This window comes from Pan paniscus, chromosome 2 (assembly GCF_029289425.2).
Source record: "Pan paniscus chromosome 2, NHGRI_mPanPan1-v2.0_pri, whole genome shotgun sequence".
Lineage (NCBI taxonomy): Eukaryota > Metazoa > Chordata > Mammalia > Primates > Hominidae > Pan > Pan paniscus.
The window spans coordinates 8760446-8779727 of record NC_085926.1 but is presented as its reverse complement, the minus strand read 5'-3'; the positions used below and the strand labels follow the sequence as shown (position 1 = coordinate 8779727).

Below are 19282 nucleotides of genomic sequence, written 5' to 3'. Positions count from 1 at the left end.
GAAGAAACGGGCGGGTTATTTACGAGTTCCCTCCCTCTCGCAGTTTTAAACCACTGCAAAATAAACCCATTTGTTAAGGCTCTGGGACCAACGCTGGGCGAACCAGCTCCGCTCCGGAGGGGTCTGCGCGGCTGGCCTCGCCCGCCCCCTAGCGGACCCGTGCGATAGTGCAGCCTCAGCCCCAGCGCACAGCGCCGCATCCAGACGCTGTCCGCGCGCGCAGCCTGGGAGGCGCTCCTCGCTCGCCTCCTGTACCCATCCAGCGACCAGCCAGGCTGCGGCGAGGGGATTCCAACCGAGGCTCCAGTGAGAGACCTCAGCTTAGCATCACATTAGGTGCAGCCGGCAGGCCATCCCAACTCGGGCCGGGAGCGCACGCGTCACTGAGGCCGTCAGTCGCCGTGCAACTTCCCCGGGGGGAGTCAACTTTAGGTTCACCTGCGGACTCGGTGCAGGTAGCTGGGTGCTAAGCAGGGGTGGACGGGATGGCTAGGGCCGGTGGAGCCGTCGGGACCCGAGTGGAGGTGGTGGGGTGCCTCGCACTCCTTGTTCCTGGAGGAGCGCGGGGTGTTCCGAGAGATTGTAAAGTGACTTCTCGGGATTGAGACTCAGAGTCCTTGATTATCTGGGTCCAAAGCGCAAGTCAGGGGTTCCAGAACTTTCGAGGCTGCCGGGCTGGGGAGGAGCCCCGCGGGAGGTGTCTATGCCAGGGTCTGGGAACAGCGCTTGGGCATCTTGGGCTTTGAGGCTGGGGTTCCCCCAGGAGGGACTGCAGAACCGGGTTTCCACCGAATCAGGTGCTGTGGAAGTTCAGGGAGTGACGGCCGACCGTCTTAGAAAAGGGGGTTAGAGGGGGAAGGACCAGAGCTGGGGTTTCCCAGGCAAGTGGCTATTTGGGGATTTCCTGAGGAATTACTTGAATTAATGTTTACTAGGAGAGGGGCTGGTTTGGGGGTCCCGCGGGAGGTGGATATGCTGAGGGTCGGAGCGTGGGGCGAGTAGGTAGTTTGGAGATTCCCTCGGGGAGGTGATTTGGTTTTAGATTCCCACTCCCGGAGGAACGTTGCTGATTTTGACCCTCCCTTCTCCCCCAGTGGAAGCCGCTGAACATCCCAAGGAACTGGCACGCTGGGGGCTCTGGGCTTGTGGCTGGTAGAGGATTCCCGCTCATTTGCAGTGGCTCAGAGGAGGTACCTCCAACGGGGATTTCTGGGGTGGCGGCTGAGCAACCCGAGGCCGGCGGTTGTGCCCCGTTGTTTCAGATGACTTGGGTTCCTGGGAATGGGACAAGCACGCCCTACCCGCGTCGGAAGAGAAACGCGGCGGTCTCCTCACGGCCCTCCCGGTTTGTTTCAGGGTGGACTCAGCAGATCCGTCCGTGGAGTCTCCAGGAGTGGAGCCCCAGGCGCCCCTACACCCTCCGACACGCCGGATCCGGCCCAGCCGCGCCAAGCCGTAAAGGGCTCGAAGGCCGGGGCGCACCGCTGCCGCCAGGGTCATGGAGGGCGCGCTCGCAGCCAACTGGAGCGCCGAGGCAGTCAACGCCAGCGCCGCGCCGCCGGGGGCCGAGGGCAACCGCACCGCCGGACCCCCGCGGCGCAACGAGGCCCTGGCGCGCGTGGAGGTGGCGGTGCTGTGTCTCATCCTGTTCCTGGCGCTGAGCGGGAATGCGTGTGTGCTGCTGGCGCTGCGCACCACACGCCAGAAGCACTCGCGCCTCTTCTTCTTCATGAAGCACCTAAGCATCGCCGACCTGGTGGTGGCAGTGTTCCAGGTGCTGCCGCAGTTGCTGTGGGACATCACCTTCCGCTTCTACGGGCCCGACCTGCTGTGCCGCCTGGTCAAGTACTTGCAGGTGGTGGGCATGTTCGCCTCCACCTACCTGCTGCTGCTCATGTCCCTGGACCGCTGCCTGGCGATCTGCCAGCCGCTGCGCTCGCTGCGCCGCCGCACCGACCGCCTGGCAGTGCTCGCCACGTGGCTCGGCTGCCTGGTGGCCAGCGCGCCGCAGGTGCACATCTTCTCTCTGCGCGAGGTGGCTGACGGCGTCTTCGACTGCTGGGCCGTCTTCATCCAGCCCTGGGGACCCAAGGCCTACATCACGTGGATCACGCTAGCTGTCTACATCGTGCCGGTCATCGTGCTCGCTGCCTGCTACGGCCTTATCAGCTTCAAGATCTGGCAGAACTTGAGGCTCAAGACCGCTGCAGCGGCGGCGGCCGAGGCGCCAGAGGGCGCGGCGGCTGGCGATGGGGGGCGCGTGGCCCTGGCGCGTGTCAGCAGCGTCAAGCTCATCTCCAAGGCCAAGATCCGCACGGTCAAGATGACTTTCATCATCGTGCTGGCCTTCATCGTGTGCTGGACGCCTTTCTTCTTCGTGCAGATGTGGAGCGTCTGGGATGCCAACGCGCCCAAGGAAGGTAGCCAGGGCTGGGAGACCCAGGAGGAGGGAGCCTGGTGGCTGGGGGAGGCCCTTATCTTGCTGCCTCAGAATGTCCAGGGGTCTGTGGACTTCCTGGGGGATAAGCGGGTTTGAAATCCCACAGAGTCACTGCTCTGTCATCCCTTGACCAAGTGACTTAGGGCAATTAACCTCCCTGAGCCTCCACTTTCTCTTCTGTAAGGCGGCAATAAGGATAAAAGTACCAACTGTCACCAGGCATAGAGGAATGCCACGAGAAAATGCAGTTAAAGTCCTTAGCACAGTCCTTGGGCTGCATCTGGGCTGTATGGTTTACTGTGGTGGTGGAAACAGGTTCAAGGGACTCCATCTGCTTTCCCACGTGGTTAGGAGGAGGTGGTGGAGGTAAGTTTGGAACCCCTGGCCAAGCTCAAGCTCCTTCAACTTTAAGTTCACGTTAAGATGAACTTCCACTTTAAGTTCAAGAAATCCAGCTGAAGCCAAGAAGTCTGGTTTGGACAAGGACAGCCTTGCAGGGGTGGACGATTTGTCCAACCAAGCACCTAGTAGTTGAAAGGGGTGTTGGGGGGCAGAGGAGTCCAAGGGAGAGGTGAAGACAAATCCCTGAACTCCTCATCGAGTGGAGGTGATGAGTCTCCATGCAGAGAGGTGAGTACTGCAAGGAGTGGTGGGCAGGCTTAGGGAGGAGAGCGCCCAGGACTGAGACTTCACTTCCACTTGGAGGAAAGAGAAGAAAGCCTTGAGGGGGACATTCAAGTTTGAGGGGGAGGCTGAGTGATTTCTGTAGGCGGGGAATGTGCCTTCCAGGTTGGAGGACTGCTGAGGACAAGGCTGAGGGTGGGGCAATTGTCCATTCTTGGCCTGTGCCAGAAAGCTAAGAGGAGGGCATAGAAGAGGGCGACCTAGGGAGAAAGCTTGGAGGAACAGAGGCACCCTAGGGCTCTGGGGTTTGTGGCTGGTGCTGGGTGGCTGTCCCCAAGGCACAGAGCACCAGGCAGCTTCCTGTCACTCCCTGCCCCCCAACCCCTTTCCAGTAGCTCATTTGGAAAGAGCAGGAGGGGGTGATTGCTGGTGGTGAATGATTTATAAGTTTTTGTTTGAAGGCAATCCCATAACGCTTGCTGGATGCTGGGGACTTCAAATGTTTGTAAAGAAAGACCAAAGGATTTGCTTTCACCCTTTCTGCACTCCAGACACTGTAAATGTCCCATTTCTGTGTGCAGTTACTACTGCTCCCAATAGTCTCAAATACATGCATCCTGGGAAGCTGAAGTCTCAGTGCCAGTTGCTTTCATTCAGTTTGGTAACTTTGCTTTGGTCCTTTCTGAAAATCACAGACTCCAGGCTTTATGGAACCCTCCCAGTTAGCTCAGTGTTTGCTTTCGTGGCCAAGACACTGGTTATTCAATATTTACTGAACACCTGTGGCCCCTGGTAACAACTTACAGAGAGGGTTCTAGGGCCCAGAGAGGGGAAGGCACTTGCACCAGGTCACACAGCAAGTCAGAGGCAGAGCTGACGTTTCCGGTGCCAGGGTTCTTATGAAGGACGCATGATGAGGGAGGGGGGTTGGGGAAAAGCCAGTAGTGGAAGTCTCTAAGTAAGGCCTTAGGCCTCACCTGTTTCCTGGGCAGATCTGAAGAAACCAGATCCAGGTCTTGAGGAGCTCGAACACCAACTATCAAGAAAGTGAAACCAGCACCCTTTGGAGTAGATACTGGAGAGATGTGGGGTCTAGTCCTCCTCCAGCCCTTACTAGCTTTGGGATGTTAGATGAGAGATCTCTTTATTCCCCTTGAGGCTTAGTGTCTTGCTTTTAGAATGAGGACATTTCAGCATTCAGTTAATTCATTCAACAGACATTCCACTCCTCTCTCCTTGGGGTCCCCTCGCCTCTCCCATTCATGTCTTGAGTCTCTGGTGATTTTTCTCCTTCCCTTTCCTCCCAGCTCCCTCCTCTATGGCTTCCTGCTTTTCAGCCCCCTCACTTGCACTCCTCTTCTCACTGTGTGTCCTCCCTAAAGAAGGAAAGTGTGTGGTCAACACGTCACACGTACCGTGAAGCGAAGTTTAGATCTTTTCTACACTTTAAAAGCACGTCAACGATTGATTTCTTTGTCTTAGAAGCAAAAGAGAGAGAAAAAAACAGACACACACAGATCCTGGCCAGAGTGGAGGTCATAGGCCTCTTGAGTGTTTGTGGTCCTCTGAGGATTTTCCTGGGGACCAGACCTTCAGTAGAGACGGGCTCCTGCTGAAGCCCAAAGGGCAGGGAAAGAAGAGGACTTTAAGAATTTCAGGTCCTACTTCCCTTTGCTTCTTTAGGAATTCACAGGGAAGGGTGGGTGTTGCATGAAAAACCCAGGGCTTCTCTTGGTCCTCCTCAGCATTCTGTCTCAGGTACTGAGAAGAATCCAAACACAGACCGGCAGGGATTCATGATGCTGCTGCAGCCGGGACCTCCCCGCTGCCCCAAGCACACAGCCAGGAGCAGGAGCCCAGTCCAGATGTGAGCACCTCATCAAACACCGAGGTGATGATGTGGACTCTGGCCACCACCAGCCTGGCCACATCATGCCTAGGCCTCGGGGATGCAGGGGTCAGAGTGGCTGTGAGCTCAGTTAGAACACCAGCCGTGTGTCCACTTGGCCTTAATTTGGATAATTGCAACTGGCAGGTGGAAATGGTGTCTGCATCACTTTGGAGATACCTCTCAATCCAGAGGCTACCAGCAAGTGTTAAGGAAGGAATAAAAGAGAACCACACTTGAGCTACTCAAGAGGTTATTATCAGAAAAGTGGAATTAATGCACAGCCCCACTTTCCTCTCCAAGAGGACAGAATTTAGATGTGGAAATATCTAGACCAGGGCCCCTTACTCCACTCATCACCTGAGGAGCCAGTACTGAAGCCTGTGGCTAACAGTGTGATGTCATCCAGGGATGCTTGCAGGTGGAGCAGGCTCACAGGGAGGCAGGAGAGGTGGGGCACACATGGGTCTGTTCTTGCTTTATCATGAAAACCCCAGGGAGGTAGGGAAGCTTAGCCAATGGCCACCCATCGAGGCTGCCAGAGTGGGTGGAATGTCACGCTTCTGGCGGCTGTAGATGTGGTGGCCCAGGGACCCGAAGTCCCTCTCTGCTTCAGCATTTGCTCTCTCTTTTCCATCTCTCCCTTGAGCAACTTCATTCCCTCATATGCCTTCACAAATACCAAGGGCTGCCTTTATGGGTTTAAAGCTCACCTTGTTCCAAAAGTAATGTGCAGTGGTGGACAAAAATTTATGTGCCTCAACAAGATAAAATAGATATAAGGAAACTGGGATAAAGCAGGCAATAGGGAGAAGAAAAGGAAAATAAAACTATTACAATAATAGTAATAATACTATTAATAATAATAGTCTCTCTATGTATAGACAAGCTCTACACGTGGTTACTTGTTATAAGAACCAAAGAGGAAAACTTTAAGTTTAAATATTTCCATGATTCAGAAGAAAGAGCCAATGGGAGCATCTGGGTAATTTGATGAGATCCATTCTTCAAAGCAGCCGGATGCTGTCGGGTGCTGACTTGGTGAGGCTGGTGAGACTGGATGCCCCATGCAGGGTTTCACAAGGCCTTTATATATCTTTCAGAATTAAATTCCAAAGCCAAAGATTTGGCACCAGCCTTTTCCCTTGAACCCAGTGGCATTTTCTATGCTGATTGCAGGGGCTCTGACCCTGGGGCAGTTCTGAGGGAGGAGATGAGGATGAGGAGGGAGTTTGGTAGAGTGGGGCTGTTTGCATTTCTAGGGTTGGTTGATGTTGATTGGGTGCGGTGGACAGGATTTGGGGTCTCTGTCTCTAGTCTTCTCCTTCCAGCCTCTCCCTGGTAAAACGCCCAGTCCAGTGTCCTTAAGCCAGTTGCTTTACCTGCTCTGAGCCTCCGCCTCCTCCTCCATGTAATAAGGATAGCACGGCTCACTGCCTGGGGTTGATGTGAGGATTAAATGGTGTGACCTATGGCCCCTTCCTGATGGACAATATGGGGATTCTTGTCTTGAGCCTGGGTGGAGGGAATGGGAGTGGACAGCAGGTGATGTGTCCGGGGAGGCTGGGAGGTGAGAGAGGAGCTTGTTAAGGCCGGAGAGGTGGACTGTGAGCCCTATCACAGCAGGGACGCTGCTTGTCCTGTTCCCTACTTGTTAAGCCCAAGTCCAATGTGTGGGCTGTTTTGTGGCACAACTCCAGGGGATGCCTTTTACTCCAGGGGATGCCTGGCACAAGGCTGCACAGTCATTGATAGCTCAACCAGTGCTTGCCAAATACGTGGAAAATGGGAGCAGAGAGGTGAGTGAGATGGGGCAGGGATGGCCATGAAGAGCTGGACTCAGGAGGAATAGGGACTTTCTAAGCAGCTGTCCAAAACAGAACTGGCAACCTGGAAAAGAAAGGAGCGCCCCATCACTGGGGCAACCAAACATCTGTCAGGAGCGTTGGACCGGGAGGAGGGCTGACAGGCACAGGAGGCCTGGTTTGAACTGTTTCCCCATCTGTAGAATGAGCTTCCCAGCCCCTCCCTGTTTCTGTGGGACTGAGGACCCTCGGGCATGTCCCGTACACCTTTCCTTTCCATGAATGCTGTGCCCGAGGTGTGGGGGACCAGGCCCCTTGGAGGGGCTTTTTCTTGAAGTGACCCAGTGATGTGGAGAGCATGGTGGGCCGGCAGGAGAAGCTTGGACAGGATATTCACTCTGGGCCATGAAGAGTGCACAAGCTCGGCCCTTCTGGGTACAAATCACAATTAGATGGACAGTTAACTTCAGACACTTATATGATTAAGTAATTGTGTGTTCTTTTATGTTCTTAGCTAATGTTAATGTTTTCCCTTAGGGTTTCTGCCCTGCGGTGATTTCACTTCTTTTCCCCCCAAAGGTTTGATAAATAACAGCTAAAAAGACAAAAATCCAAAATCAAAAAACTCAAAAGCTAACCCCAAACCAGCCTCTTGGGTGAGGCCCTGCTACATCATGTTTCCATTTGATGGCTGTCTGTGTGGGTTTCGGGAGGGGTGAGGAGGGGAAGAGGGGTTGTGGAGGGCCTCGGATCAGGAGGAGATTAGCAGGTGCCCTGGCTGCATCATGCTGTCTGTGGAGGCTGGATGAGGTCTGTGGCCCCGGGCTGGCGTGTCTGGGTGTGACCTGAGGCACTGGCCCACCAGCTGACCTTACCACCTTGCCCTGGCAACTTTTGGAAGCAAAGGCAACCCCACAGGGCTCCCTCCCAGGGGCTGAAGCCAGACCCTGTACACCTGACCCCACCTGCCAGAGCCCCCAGCCCCAGGAGACAGTAGTGGGAAGTAGCCAGTCCCCTTCTGGGACCTGGTCTTGTTGCCATCTGTGTCATTTGGGGCAATGTTTCTTGATGGCCTCTGGACCTCTGCCATTCCCATCTGAGCAATGGGGATAACAGCTCATAATGGAACTTTGACACCCTCTCTGGACCTCAGCTTTGGTGAAGGGAGGAGTGGGATCAGTTGGTAACAGCAGCCACCACTGGCTGAGTGCCCACTGTGAGCAAGGCCTGTGCCCAGGCCATTTCTGCTCCTCACCCTAATGCAGCAAGGAAGGGGCCCATCATGGCTTTTCTACAGATGATGAAACTGAGGCTTAGAGAGGTGTGACCTGCCCACGATCACTGCTGAGTAAGTGATGGAGCTGGGGTTGGAACCCAGCCATCTTACACTAGAGACTGACACACTGCATGACGACCCCAACCCCTGCCGCCCCAGGCCAGCAGTTTTCCCGATGATCTACACCTTCGAATTGGGGATTTCCTGGGTGCTTGTTAGATCGCTGGACCTGCCTCAGATCCATGGAAGCTGAACCCTCCCCCACTATCTGGCCCCAAGGTCCTGACATCTTGGGCTCTTCCTGCAACACCTACACACACACACACCTAGGTACACATCTGCTGATGGCACTGCCCGCCCAGCATTCTGGGTTCAGTGCCATGCCCCTCTCATCCTCCCTGTGTCCACCAGTTCTATCATCTCAGCTGCACCACATGCCTCAGGTTGGCACTTTGTTTCTCTTTCCATTTTCACCTTCTTGGTTTAGAGCACGATTTTTTCAACTTTGGCACTATGGACATTTTAGGCTGCATAGTCTTTGGCGTGTGTGTGTGTGTCAGGGAGGAGCTGCTGTTCTGTGCATGGTGGGATATTTAGCAGCATTCCCGTCCTCTACGTGCTACGTGCCTGCCAACTGTGGCCACCAAAACTGTCTCCAGACATTGCCAAAAGTTCACTAAGGGGCAGAGTCATCCCTGGTTCAGAACTGCTGGCTTAGACCCCTTGTTCTGCTTTTTAAACTAATACCTGGCAGTGAGTACTCTCTTGTTGCTCTGGTCTCTGGCCAGCCTGCCTTGTGTACCCCCAGCCAGGCCCGATGATTTGCTGCTTTCCACAAGTTCCTGTGGCCTTGCTGTCTTTGCACCTTTGCTAATACTGTTCCTGCCATGGGAACGCCCACCCCAGTTTCTTCCACGGATTCCCATCCTTTGAAGCCCAAGTCCATTGTGTGGGCTGCTTTGTGGCACAACTCCAGGGGATGCCTTTTACCTCATGGTCTACGAACAGGGTGTTCCTAGGAGCTTTGCAGTGCACAGCCTGAACAGCTGAACATGGCAGCCTCATCCAGTGCCCCTTTCAGGAAACCATCCCTGTTTTCCCAGTTTGCGGGGCTTCTTCCTCTGAATGCTAAGTCATTCACTCCAAAAAACAGTTACTGATGCCTCTGCAGGCTCCTGTCCACACAACCTCTGCTTTCATCTGTCAACCCCCAAGTGAAGAGAGTTGGCAAGGGGCCCTCCCAAGCCCTCGCCCTCCTGCGGCCAGCTGCTGACATGCATAAATGTGGGACAGTGTGGTCAAGGTTGATCACAGAGTTCTGGGTACACCCACAGACCTCTGGGAGGGACACCCCCAGTTTCTGCTGGGTTACTGTCAGGTGGAGCGGCAGTGCTGACTTCGGGTGTGGGGCTGAGCCTGCCCACAACTCAGGTTTCCGGGGTTCAGAATCTCAGGTTTCTGAAGTTCAGAATAGGACTTAGGTTGTATAGAGGGTGGAATATGCTGCTGGGGCAAGTCAGCGTAGCTGATGGAGTGGGAGTCATTTTGGGTACAGGCCTAGCATTTTAGCAAAGGGGCTGCAGGTTCAGTTGGCGCATGGTGGCAAGTCCAAGGATGCTGGGAACAAGAGTATTGAAAGAGAAACAACTGTCTCACCTGGAGGAGGCGGGAGGCCAGTTGGAAGGTTCTAGCTCTGGTTTAGAGGTACCCTAGGCTGGGTCTTGTCTAAGGTATGGGTGGGAGAGAGGTGTAACCAGGTGGTGTCCAGTGTCCCAGCCCCAAGGCCCAAATCCTTACTCCTGATTCCTGCACTGAGGGGCAGCCTCTGCCAGTATCTCCTTTTGTGCTCAGCCGGGAGCTAAGGCTTCCTGCCCTTTAGTCAGATGCTTTGAGACTGTGGGCTTCTGCCCTCCCGGCCCATATCTCCCACCCCAACAGCACCCTTGCACATTCTGTTTCTCTCCCTTTCTCTCCACCTGATCATATCTGAGGGCGAACTTAATTTTCCCAGAGGGAATTGCATTTGAGTCCAGTCACCTTACTGGGAGGCCATATCCTGTGGTTGAGCAGGGAAATTATTTGTAGCCCTTCCAACATACTGACAGCGGTGGCTGATTTATCAGGACCTCTTGCCTGCTAATTTCATGCTTCAGTTCAATTCAGCTCCTTATTGAACTCTTCCTATTTTCCAGTAGCTGTTAGCAGCCTAAGGACGGAGCTACCAATAAGACACAGTCCCCAGCCAAAGAGTATCAAAAAATAATGACAAAATGATTGGGTGATGCTGTTATAGAGCTATTTATTTACCAAGTACTGCCAATACCCTGAGAAGGCATTAGTTGATCTGTCTCCCTGGGAAGAAATCAGGAGGGTTTCAGAGGGGAAGTGTCATTTGAAAAGGATTTCTGAGGGGTGAGTAGGAGCTTACTATGCAAAGAAGCAGATGCACATTCCACATTGAGATCAAGAACGGTGGACAGTGACATTATTCATTTCTTCTTTCCTATCTATACGATTTGAGCTAGTTGGAAGGAAGCTGCTCAAACTTTAATGTGTATTTTGTTAAAATGCAGATTCTGATTCAGTAGGTCTGGAGTGGGGCCCCAAGAGTTTGCAGTTTTGACAAGGAAACAGGTGACGCCTATCAGATGCCCTGTAGCCAGCCATTGGCTACACTTTGAGCAGCAAAGCTTTAACATATTACCTTTTACCAACACTCACTGTTTGCCTTTACACGTGTGGCCCAGATTGGATGGAGGGCCTTGTCATTCCTTGAAGGGTAGCGAAGGGCTGGTCGTTTGCAGGAAGGCCCTGGCTTGTCTTCTTCCAGAATGTGGTTATTCTCAGGCCCAGCCCAGTGAGTCCAGCACACCTACCAGATTGGAGCAGTGCTGTCAGAGAAACCCATTTTCAACTCTGTAGCCCACCCGTTTGGCTCTTCACCCAGACCTTGCACTACACGGGGTGATCACACATCTGTGATTTTTAGGAAAATCACAGTTGTAAAACAATGGTCTTTTCTAAGAAGGCACCCTGTAGTATATATTGAGACTCAATCTTTCTATCAGCATACATTCAAAAATCATTTTCTTAAGAAAGGGCCTTCCGTAGTTTTGTTCCCAGATGCCCGCACAGTCCTGTAGGAATAAGGGACTTACATCTGAATTCCTGGTACTCTGGGGAGGCCTTGTGGCAAATGATTGGTTTCTCAAGTGCGGGCCTTTTGTAAAGTTGATGGGCTTGCTTTGACTCAGCCGATCTTGGCCACGTGTCTTTGAGTCATATGAAACGTGCCGGTAGCCTCAGGAACAGCACAGCCCGGAGGCTGTGGCCAGCTGCCCGTCAGCTGTTCTGGGCTAATTTGGGGTTTCAGTGCTGGGGTGGAGAGAGTGCCGGGAAATCCTAACAGGGGAGTTCTTGGGGCTTGAGGAAAGCCAGGCTGGGAAGGATGGAGCGTGGACCTCTGCCTCCCACCCCTCCGTGAATCATGGTGCCAAGTGGAAATGCAGAGTTGATTCTCCCAGGGACAGAATTGCCCAGCAGGGGATGTTGGCGTTTGGTGTGTGGCTGTTTCTGCTCATGTCCCCCGCTTGGCACACAAGAGACTGCACTTGAAAACCACCCCTAGTCCCCAGCCCTTGTGCCCAGCAGCCCCTTCCCCAAATGCTTTACCCCCTGTTCAATATTCTGCTGGTCTTTTAAGTCTCTCTTTCTCATCCTGAGTCTGGAAATCACTTGAGGGCAGGGACTCCACTTAGATCCTCGCACCTACTCAGTGCATGGCATGGAGCGGAGGCAGAATGAAAGGATGGATGTCTGACCTCTTCCTCCAGGAAATGCCGTAAGTGTGAGGCCAGCAGCCCCCGCGGAGGCCGGGTGGACAGCACCTCCTCTTCATCCCCCCTTCCTGGCAAGGATGGGCGAGAGTAAGTTTGCAGTCTGGCACACGCTCAGGACTCGATCGTGGGGCGAGATGTGATTTTTATGGCAGGAAAGTGGGAGACACATGATTAGAACTGGCTCTTCCAGCGAAGACCCTAAGATCCTGCTCCTGCCCACAGTTGCAGCAACCTTCCCTTTTGGATTTCTAGGTCACTGGTAGAATAAGTTTTTCCAGAATGGACTGTCTAGAGTTCCTTTCTTGCCAAGTAATTCAATCCGAGGGCTCTGGGGTTTGATTTTTTTTGTTTTTTAACTTTTGAGAAGTGTTGGGAAAATGGGCTAAGGATAATTTCTTTTATTGTTCTGGGATTGGGAGTCTTCAAACTTGGATTTTAAAGAATTGCTATAGTTGGTCATACCTCACATACATTAATATTAATATTAATACTAATATTAATACTAATGTTAATGATAATTACTTGAATAAACACTTTGCCAGTCACAAAGCCCTTTTACACGATCTTTAATTTTTTTTTCATTTTCTCAATAGCCTTATGAGTGCCGCCTCCATGCTACAGATAAGGAAACTGAGGCTCAGGCAGTAGTTCACTCAGATGTAGTTCAGAGAGTGATTAGGTGGGAGGGGGATCCAGGCCCCAGGACTTTGCATCTGGATCCTGAGTTCCTGGGTTCTTCTCCCTGCCTCTCAGCCAGTGTTTCTGTGGGCCAGGGGGCGCCCACTGTGAACAGCTTCCTTTCCTGAGGGACCCCGGAGAAGGTGCTCGCTGCATAGCAGACCTTTCTGTGTCAGGCCCATGTAGGTCCTCCTCTCTGCACTGACATCATTGTGGCTGCATTGTGTGGAAATGCGGAGGGAGGCCAGTCTCACCGGGAGCCTGGGAGTGGCCATGGCCCCTCAGAGAAGCCCGGATGAAGGCATGGGGCCTGGCCTTTGCACATTTGCACTAAGCAGTCATTGGGTGTGGTGGCAACTCCTTTTGGCCAAAGGCAATGCCCAGAGAGGAGCTCAGCTGTAAGCATTTGGCAGGCAGCTCTTGGGCAGCTAGAGGAATGGGTACTCAGGGGGCACCACAGCATCCACAGCATCAAAAATTGGGAATGGGCACTGCTCACTCTCGGTGGTGGACCACATTTGTTTTGGGAACAGGGAAGTTGCTCTCTGTCCCTCGAATCATAACATTAGGCAAACTGCCTAACCAGCTTCTGTCTTGGCTTTGGGACTGACAGGATTCACTAATTGGAACCAACCTGACCTGTGAGGATGCTAACCTGTTTTTAAAAGGAATCAGTCTTCATTACTTTTATGTATGAACACAGGGTGACTTGCTGTGTGCCCTTGGGGAAGTGACTCTCCTTCTCTGAGTTTTACTTTCCTCATCTATAAAATGAGGATAAGGCTACTTTGAAAACTGTACTCTTCTGGGCGGGCTCGAGCAGTGATTATGATGGTCAACATTGTCACATCCTCACATGGAAGTAACATTGTGAAATGTAAGGACAATATTTTCCGTGCTTTGTTCTGTTCTAAGTCCTCTGTAATCCTGTGCAGCCTTTCTAGCCATCAGAAAGGGGAATGCTATGGCCTATACAAGATACAATAAGTGCAGAAAGCAGGTTGAAGTGGAATCCGTAGTTGCTCACCTGCTCAGTAACCATCAGTGGCTCCCTATTGCCCATACAGTAAAGTGGGCAGACTCTGTCTGGATTTAAGATCCTCCTGTCTGGTTCCAAACCATCTTTCCAAACTCTTCTCTTGTGAAACTCCCCTTTTCCCTTCTTGCCTCCCGGGAAGTCCCTGAATGATCTTGGCTGTTCTCAACCATGGGCCTTTATTCCTGCTGCCTCAGCCCTTTGAAATATGCTCCATAGTCCCTGCTTTGTGTTCCAAATAGATCTCCCCCTGATGGTAGAGCTTTGAAGTGCTGTTCCTGGAAACGTAACGACTTTGGGTGACTAGGATATTGACAAATTAAGAACAGCCAAATGTGCCCTTAGTGTTAGTAACTTGACATGAGCAGGTTCAGCTTAGAGAGGGCCCTTCATCCCCTGAGGACCCACTTGAGGTCACTCGTGTCTGTGGCCACCAGGTGGGATCAGAGGCGCTGGCCAGACTTCTCCCACCCAGACCAGCCTCTTGGAGGCAGAAGGATTGGTGGCTACTTAGGAATTCATTAACTATTTTCTTCTTTGTTGTTGATGTTTCTGTAGTTTTTTAAAAAATAGGATAAAAAAGTTGAAAGATCCAAAGAGTAAAGAGTGAGACCAATAGCTTAAATGAACAGATAAGATTGTGCCAAATAACTGTGTCCAACTAGGCAAAACAGTGTCTTTCTGTGAACTTCATCCCTGATGCTTCCTTCTACCTCATTGCAAAGCTTTATACACCTATGTCCTTCCCTTTATGGCTGGTAGATTGTAAATATTGACTTTTGCACGTTGATTTTTGCCTCTTTCATTATTTCTAAGACATTCTGTTTTTAGTCTTGTGGGTGAATTTCAATTTTGTTGGTGAAATATTCTATCAGAGTTTCTAAACTTAAATTCATCTTCTTATCCATCCAAATCAAAGCAAATTTCTTAACAAAATATTTTTTGTTAAAACCAGTGAATTTAGTAATATTGATCGTTTTTCTTTCACTTTTCCTCCTTTCTATTCTTTATTATTTTAGTACTAAGAGTTAAATTTCCATTCTTTGCTTTCTAAAAACTCTCTTTTGCAAGAATTTTGTTTTCTGTCTATTGTAGCTTGCTCTTGTTCCAACAGGTGCACCAATTAATTAGACCAGTGGTTCTTAACCTTGAGGGTGCATTAGAATTACAACATTCCTGAGCCCTACCTCCAGAGGGTAATTCTGGGGTGGGGCCTGAGAATGTGCATTTCCAGCAAGTTCCCATGTGATGTGTCGCTCTGGGAGGGGGGCCCACTTTGAGAGCCACTCATGTAGACTTACCAACAACCAACTGCCTTTCTTCCCTTGGTGCTTGAAGACTTCGCTGACAAACATCTCTGTTCTCTTCATCAGTGGCCACATCTAGATTTTGCACCTCTTGAGCATCCCCAGTGAAGAGTCCTTCCCTGGATTTAGCTCTGAACTCTAGAGTTATTTGTCAAAAAATTTTGCAGAGCAGACAGAAGGAAGACTAGTGGATTTTCCCAGCCTTCTTGCAGTTGCCTTCACACACAAGGAGGTGGCTGAACAGAATTCTTAGTTGTTTTCCTTGTAGGTTTCTGGAGATGTTGCCTGGCCTTGTCTGTCATCAGGAGATGTCTGGTTGTTCAGATTTAAGGCCATCGAAAGAAGGCAGATTTTTATCCCCGTGCTTGGAAGTACCTAGAATTAGGATTTTTTTCTTCCCTCTTGAAGTTTCAGTTTGTGACAAGCAATGTCTTGAAGCTGATTTCTGATCATTAACTTTGCCTGCAACTCCATGAGTCCTCAGTATAGTAGCCTTTACAGAGTACTTCAGATAACTTCCATGTCACTTTCTTTTTCCTGCATGAGTCTTATTGTCATGCTGAAGCAGTGCTCTTAGGCACAGCTTCATGGAGATGCTTTCAGTTGATCAGCCATGAAGATGTCATACACTTTCTTGCTGCCACGCCTTTGCTGGTGCCATTCCTTCTGCCTGGAGCACATTTCTTCCCTGCTCTGCCTGGAAAAACCATAGGCATCTTTGGGAATCAGCTCACATGCCCCGTTTGTGGGGCCGGCCATGACTGTCAGAGTGGCACCCCCTTCCGGTGCCTACCTAACCCACAAGATGTCTGCATCGTGGTGTTTCTCATTTTATTTGATTGATTTGCCCGGCACATGGTCGTGATAGCAGCCATCATTTATTGGGCACCCACTGTGTACCAGGCACTCTTTAATCCTTGCAGCAGTCCCCAGAGGTTTGGGCACTCTCCTTATGCCCATTTAAAGATTAGGAAACCGAAGCTTCTTAGGGACTTCAAGTAACTAGGCGCTGGTGAGGCTAGCATGCAAACTAGGTGTGGCAGCTTTTAGGTACTGTGCTTGCAGACACTCGAAGTTGTAGGCACTCAACACTCGTTGGGTGAGTGATGCATGAAAAGGTGGCTGTGATGGATTCAGCTTCTGCTGAGGGAGGTAGGCAGTGGGAAAGCTGCTGGTGAGAGAAAGGCAGAGACAGTTCCAAGCCTGGGCTAAGCCTGGTGGGGAGGGTTTGGAGGACAGCCTGAGGGCATGTCCAGGACAAGGAGGGAGAAGGAAGACAAACTTTGCCTCTTTAGTACCTCATCTTGTGATTCAGGATGTAGTACTTGGACAAGGCTATCGCTCAGGAAATGATGTTTAAGTCAGATAGGTCTGGAAGTGGCTCCAGTGTTAATTAATGCCCTTTTCTCCTTTCTCCTGCCCCCACCCCCTCAGCCTCGGCCTTCATCATCGTCATGCTCCTGGCCAGCCTCAACAGCTGCTGCAACCCCTGGATCTACATGCTGTTCACGGGCCACCTCTTCCACGAACTCGTGCAGCGCTTCCTGTGCTGCTCCGCCAGCTACCTGAGGGGCAAACGCCTGGGAGAGACGAGTGCCAGCAAAAAGAGCAACTCGTCCTCCTTTGTCCTGAGCCATCGCAGCTCCAGCCAGAGGAGCTGCTCCCAGCCATCCACGGCGTGACCCACCAGCCAGGGCCAGGGCTGCAGCCTGAGGCTCAGGCTGTGCTGGCATAAGTGCTCTGCTCCTAGGTGATGGCGTAAGTTTGTGTATAAGGTACCTATCAGTTTGTATCCCTCCACTCCTTGGGGTGGCTTCAGTGGGGTGGAGAGTGGCCTCCATGATGGAAGATGATAGGGGACTCAGCCACCAGACAACACCCTGGCCTCCTACACGTACTTCTGCCACCCTGAACCCACTGCTACCCTGGGCAGTGAGTGGCTTGTTTTTTCTCCTGGACTTGTAATTTCACTCCAGTATATTTTTACTTCTTTATTCTGGGATATTGTGAAAAGCGTTAAATATAGGATTGGTGACCAATTGGGTCAGGAAGTCCAGTGTTCTGGACTTGGGGTAAGCAGTGGGGTTGGGACCTCAGATGGGGAGGGTGGTGCTAAGATCCTCCTGACCTCAAAGTGTATTTGCCTTTAAGCGAACAAATGCTGGGGTCCTTGGGGACCAGCTTGTCAGAGGGTAGCCCTAAGAGAAGGGGATTACCTTGTAAGACCATCTGGCACAGTGGACCTGTTAGAACTTGGGTTAAAAATGTTTAAGAAGCTAATGTTTAAGAAGCATTTGGGAAAGAAAAAGAAATAAATGTATCCAGATAGGAAAAGAAGAAGTAAAACTATTTGCAGATGACACAGTTTTGTATATAGAAAATCCTAAGGAACTCACACACACACACACACACACACACGCACACAGCTATTAGAACTAATAAGCAAGTTCTGCAAGGTTTCAAGATACAAGATCAATATACAAAAATGAATTGTATTTCTTTATACTAGCAACAAACAATATGAAAACGAAGTTAAATAATTCCATTTATAATACCATCAGAAAGAATAAAATAGGAATCAACTTAACAAAACAAGTGCAAGACTGAAAACTACAAAATTTGAAAGAAATTAAAGAAGGCTTAAATAAATGGAAAGACATCCTGTGTTCATGGATCAGACTTAGTATTGTTAAGATGGCAGTACTATCCTAACTGACATACAGATTCAGTGCAATCCTTATGAAAATCATAGCTGGCTTCTTTACAGAAATTGATAAGCTAGTCCCAAAATTCATAAAGAAATGCAAGGGACCCAGAATATCCAAATAAGCCTTGAAAAAGAACAAAGTTGGTGGATTCACACGTCCTGATTTCATAATTTACGATAAAGGTAATCAGCTCAGTGTGTTACTGGTTTAAGGATAGACATACGGAGTAGAATAAAGAGTACAGATGTGAACACTTATACTTACGGTCAATTGATTTTTGACAAGGTTCCCAAGACAATTCAATAGAGAAAGGAGAGTCTTTTCAACAAATGGCACTGAGACAATGATATGCAAGTGCAAAAGAATGAGGTTGGACCTTTACTCACACTATGTGCAAAAATCAACTCAAAACGCATCCAAGATCTAAATATAAGAGCTGAAACTATAAAATCTTAGAAAGAAACATAGGCATAGATCTTTGTAACCTTGAATTAGGCAGTGGTTTCTTAGATATGATACCAAAGACACAAGCAACCAATGGAAAAATAGGTAAATTGGACTTAATCAAGATTTGAAGCTTTTGTGATTCAAAAGACCCTATCAAGAAGGTGAAAAGATAACCTGCAGAATGGGAGAAAATATTTGCGAGTCATATATATGATAAGGGACTTGTATCTGGAATATAGAAATAACTCTTATAACACAACAATAAGGAGAAAAATAAATCAATTTAAAAAATGGGCTAACGGTTTGAATAGACATTTCTCCAAAGAAGATATGCAAATGGCTAATGAGCACATGAAAAAATACTCAACATTATTATTCATTAGGGAAATGCAAGTCAAAATCACAATGAGATTCCAGTTTACAATCACTAGGATGGCTACAATAAAAAGATGGACAACAACAAGTGTCAGTGAGGATGTAGAGAAACTGGTAGAAATTTAAATTGTTGGTGGGAATGTAAATGGTGCACCTGCTTTGAAAAACAGTTTGGCAGTACCTCAAAAAGTTAAACATAGAGTGACCATATGACCCAGGAATGCCACTCCTAGGTATTTACCCAAGAGAGATGAAAACGTACATACACACAAAAACTTGTACACCAATGTTCATAGCAACGTTATTTGTAATAGCCAAAAAGTGGAAGCAACCCAAATGTCTACCAACTGATGAATGGGAAATAAAATGTGGTCTATCCACGCAATGGAACATTATTAGACTCTAAAAAGAAATGAAGTACCGACACATGCCACAACATGGATGAGCCTTGAAAACTTGCTAAGTGAAAGAAGCCAGGTGCAAAAGACCACATATTGTCTGATTGCATTGAAATGCAATGTCTAAAATGGACGAATCTATATAGAGTGAATATAGATTAGCGTTTGCCAGGGCCTGGAGGCTGTGAGAGATGAGGCATGACTACTAAGGGTTTGGGGTTTCTTTTTCGGGTGATGAAAATGTTCTGAAATTAGTGGTGATTGTGCACGATTTTAAGAATGTACTAAAAACCAATGAACTTTAAAAAATAAAAATAAACAAAAAAAATTCAACAGATGAATTAAGAGAAGGCCAGCTTGATGGATGAATTCCTTGGAATCTCTTGCCTCTCAGCACTTTTGTTTCTCTATGTGGCTCACTGCTTGAGAGGGATCTCATGATTTTCTTACTCAGTTTTACT

At 49.8% G+C, this 19282-nt stretch overlaps 1 protein-coding gene across 1 annotated transcript; it reads left to right on the top strand.

Moving 5' to 3' along the window:
* Positions 1–464: 464 nt before the first annotated feature.
* On the top strand, positions 465–19171 carry OXTR (oxytocin receptor). Its single transcript, XM_055110898.2, has 3 exons — positions 465–1190; positions 1357–2420; positions 16328–19171. The coding sequence occupies exons 2-3, from the start codon at positions 1499–1501 to the stop codon at positions 16573–16575; spliced, it is 1170 nt and encodes a 389-aa protein (XP_054966873.1). The 5' UTR covers positions 465–1190; positions 1357–1498; the 3' UTR covers positions 16576–19171.
* The last annotated feature ends 111 nt before the right edge of the window (positions 19172–19282 follow it).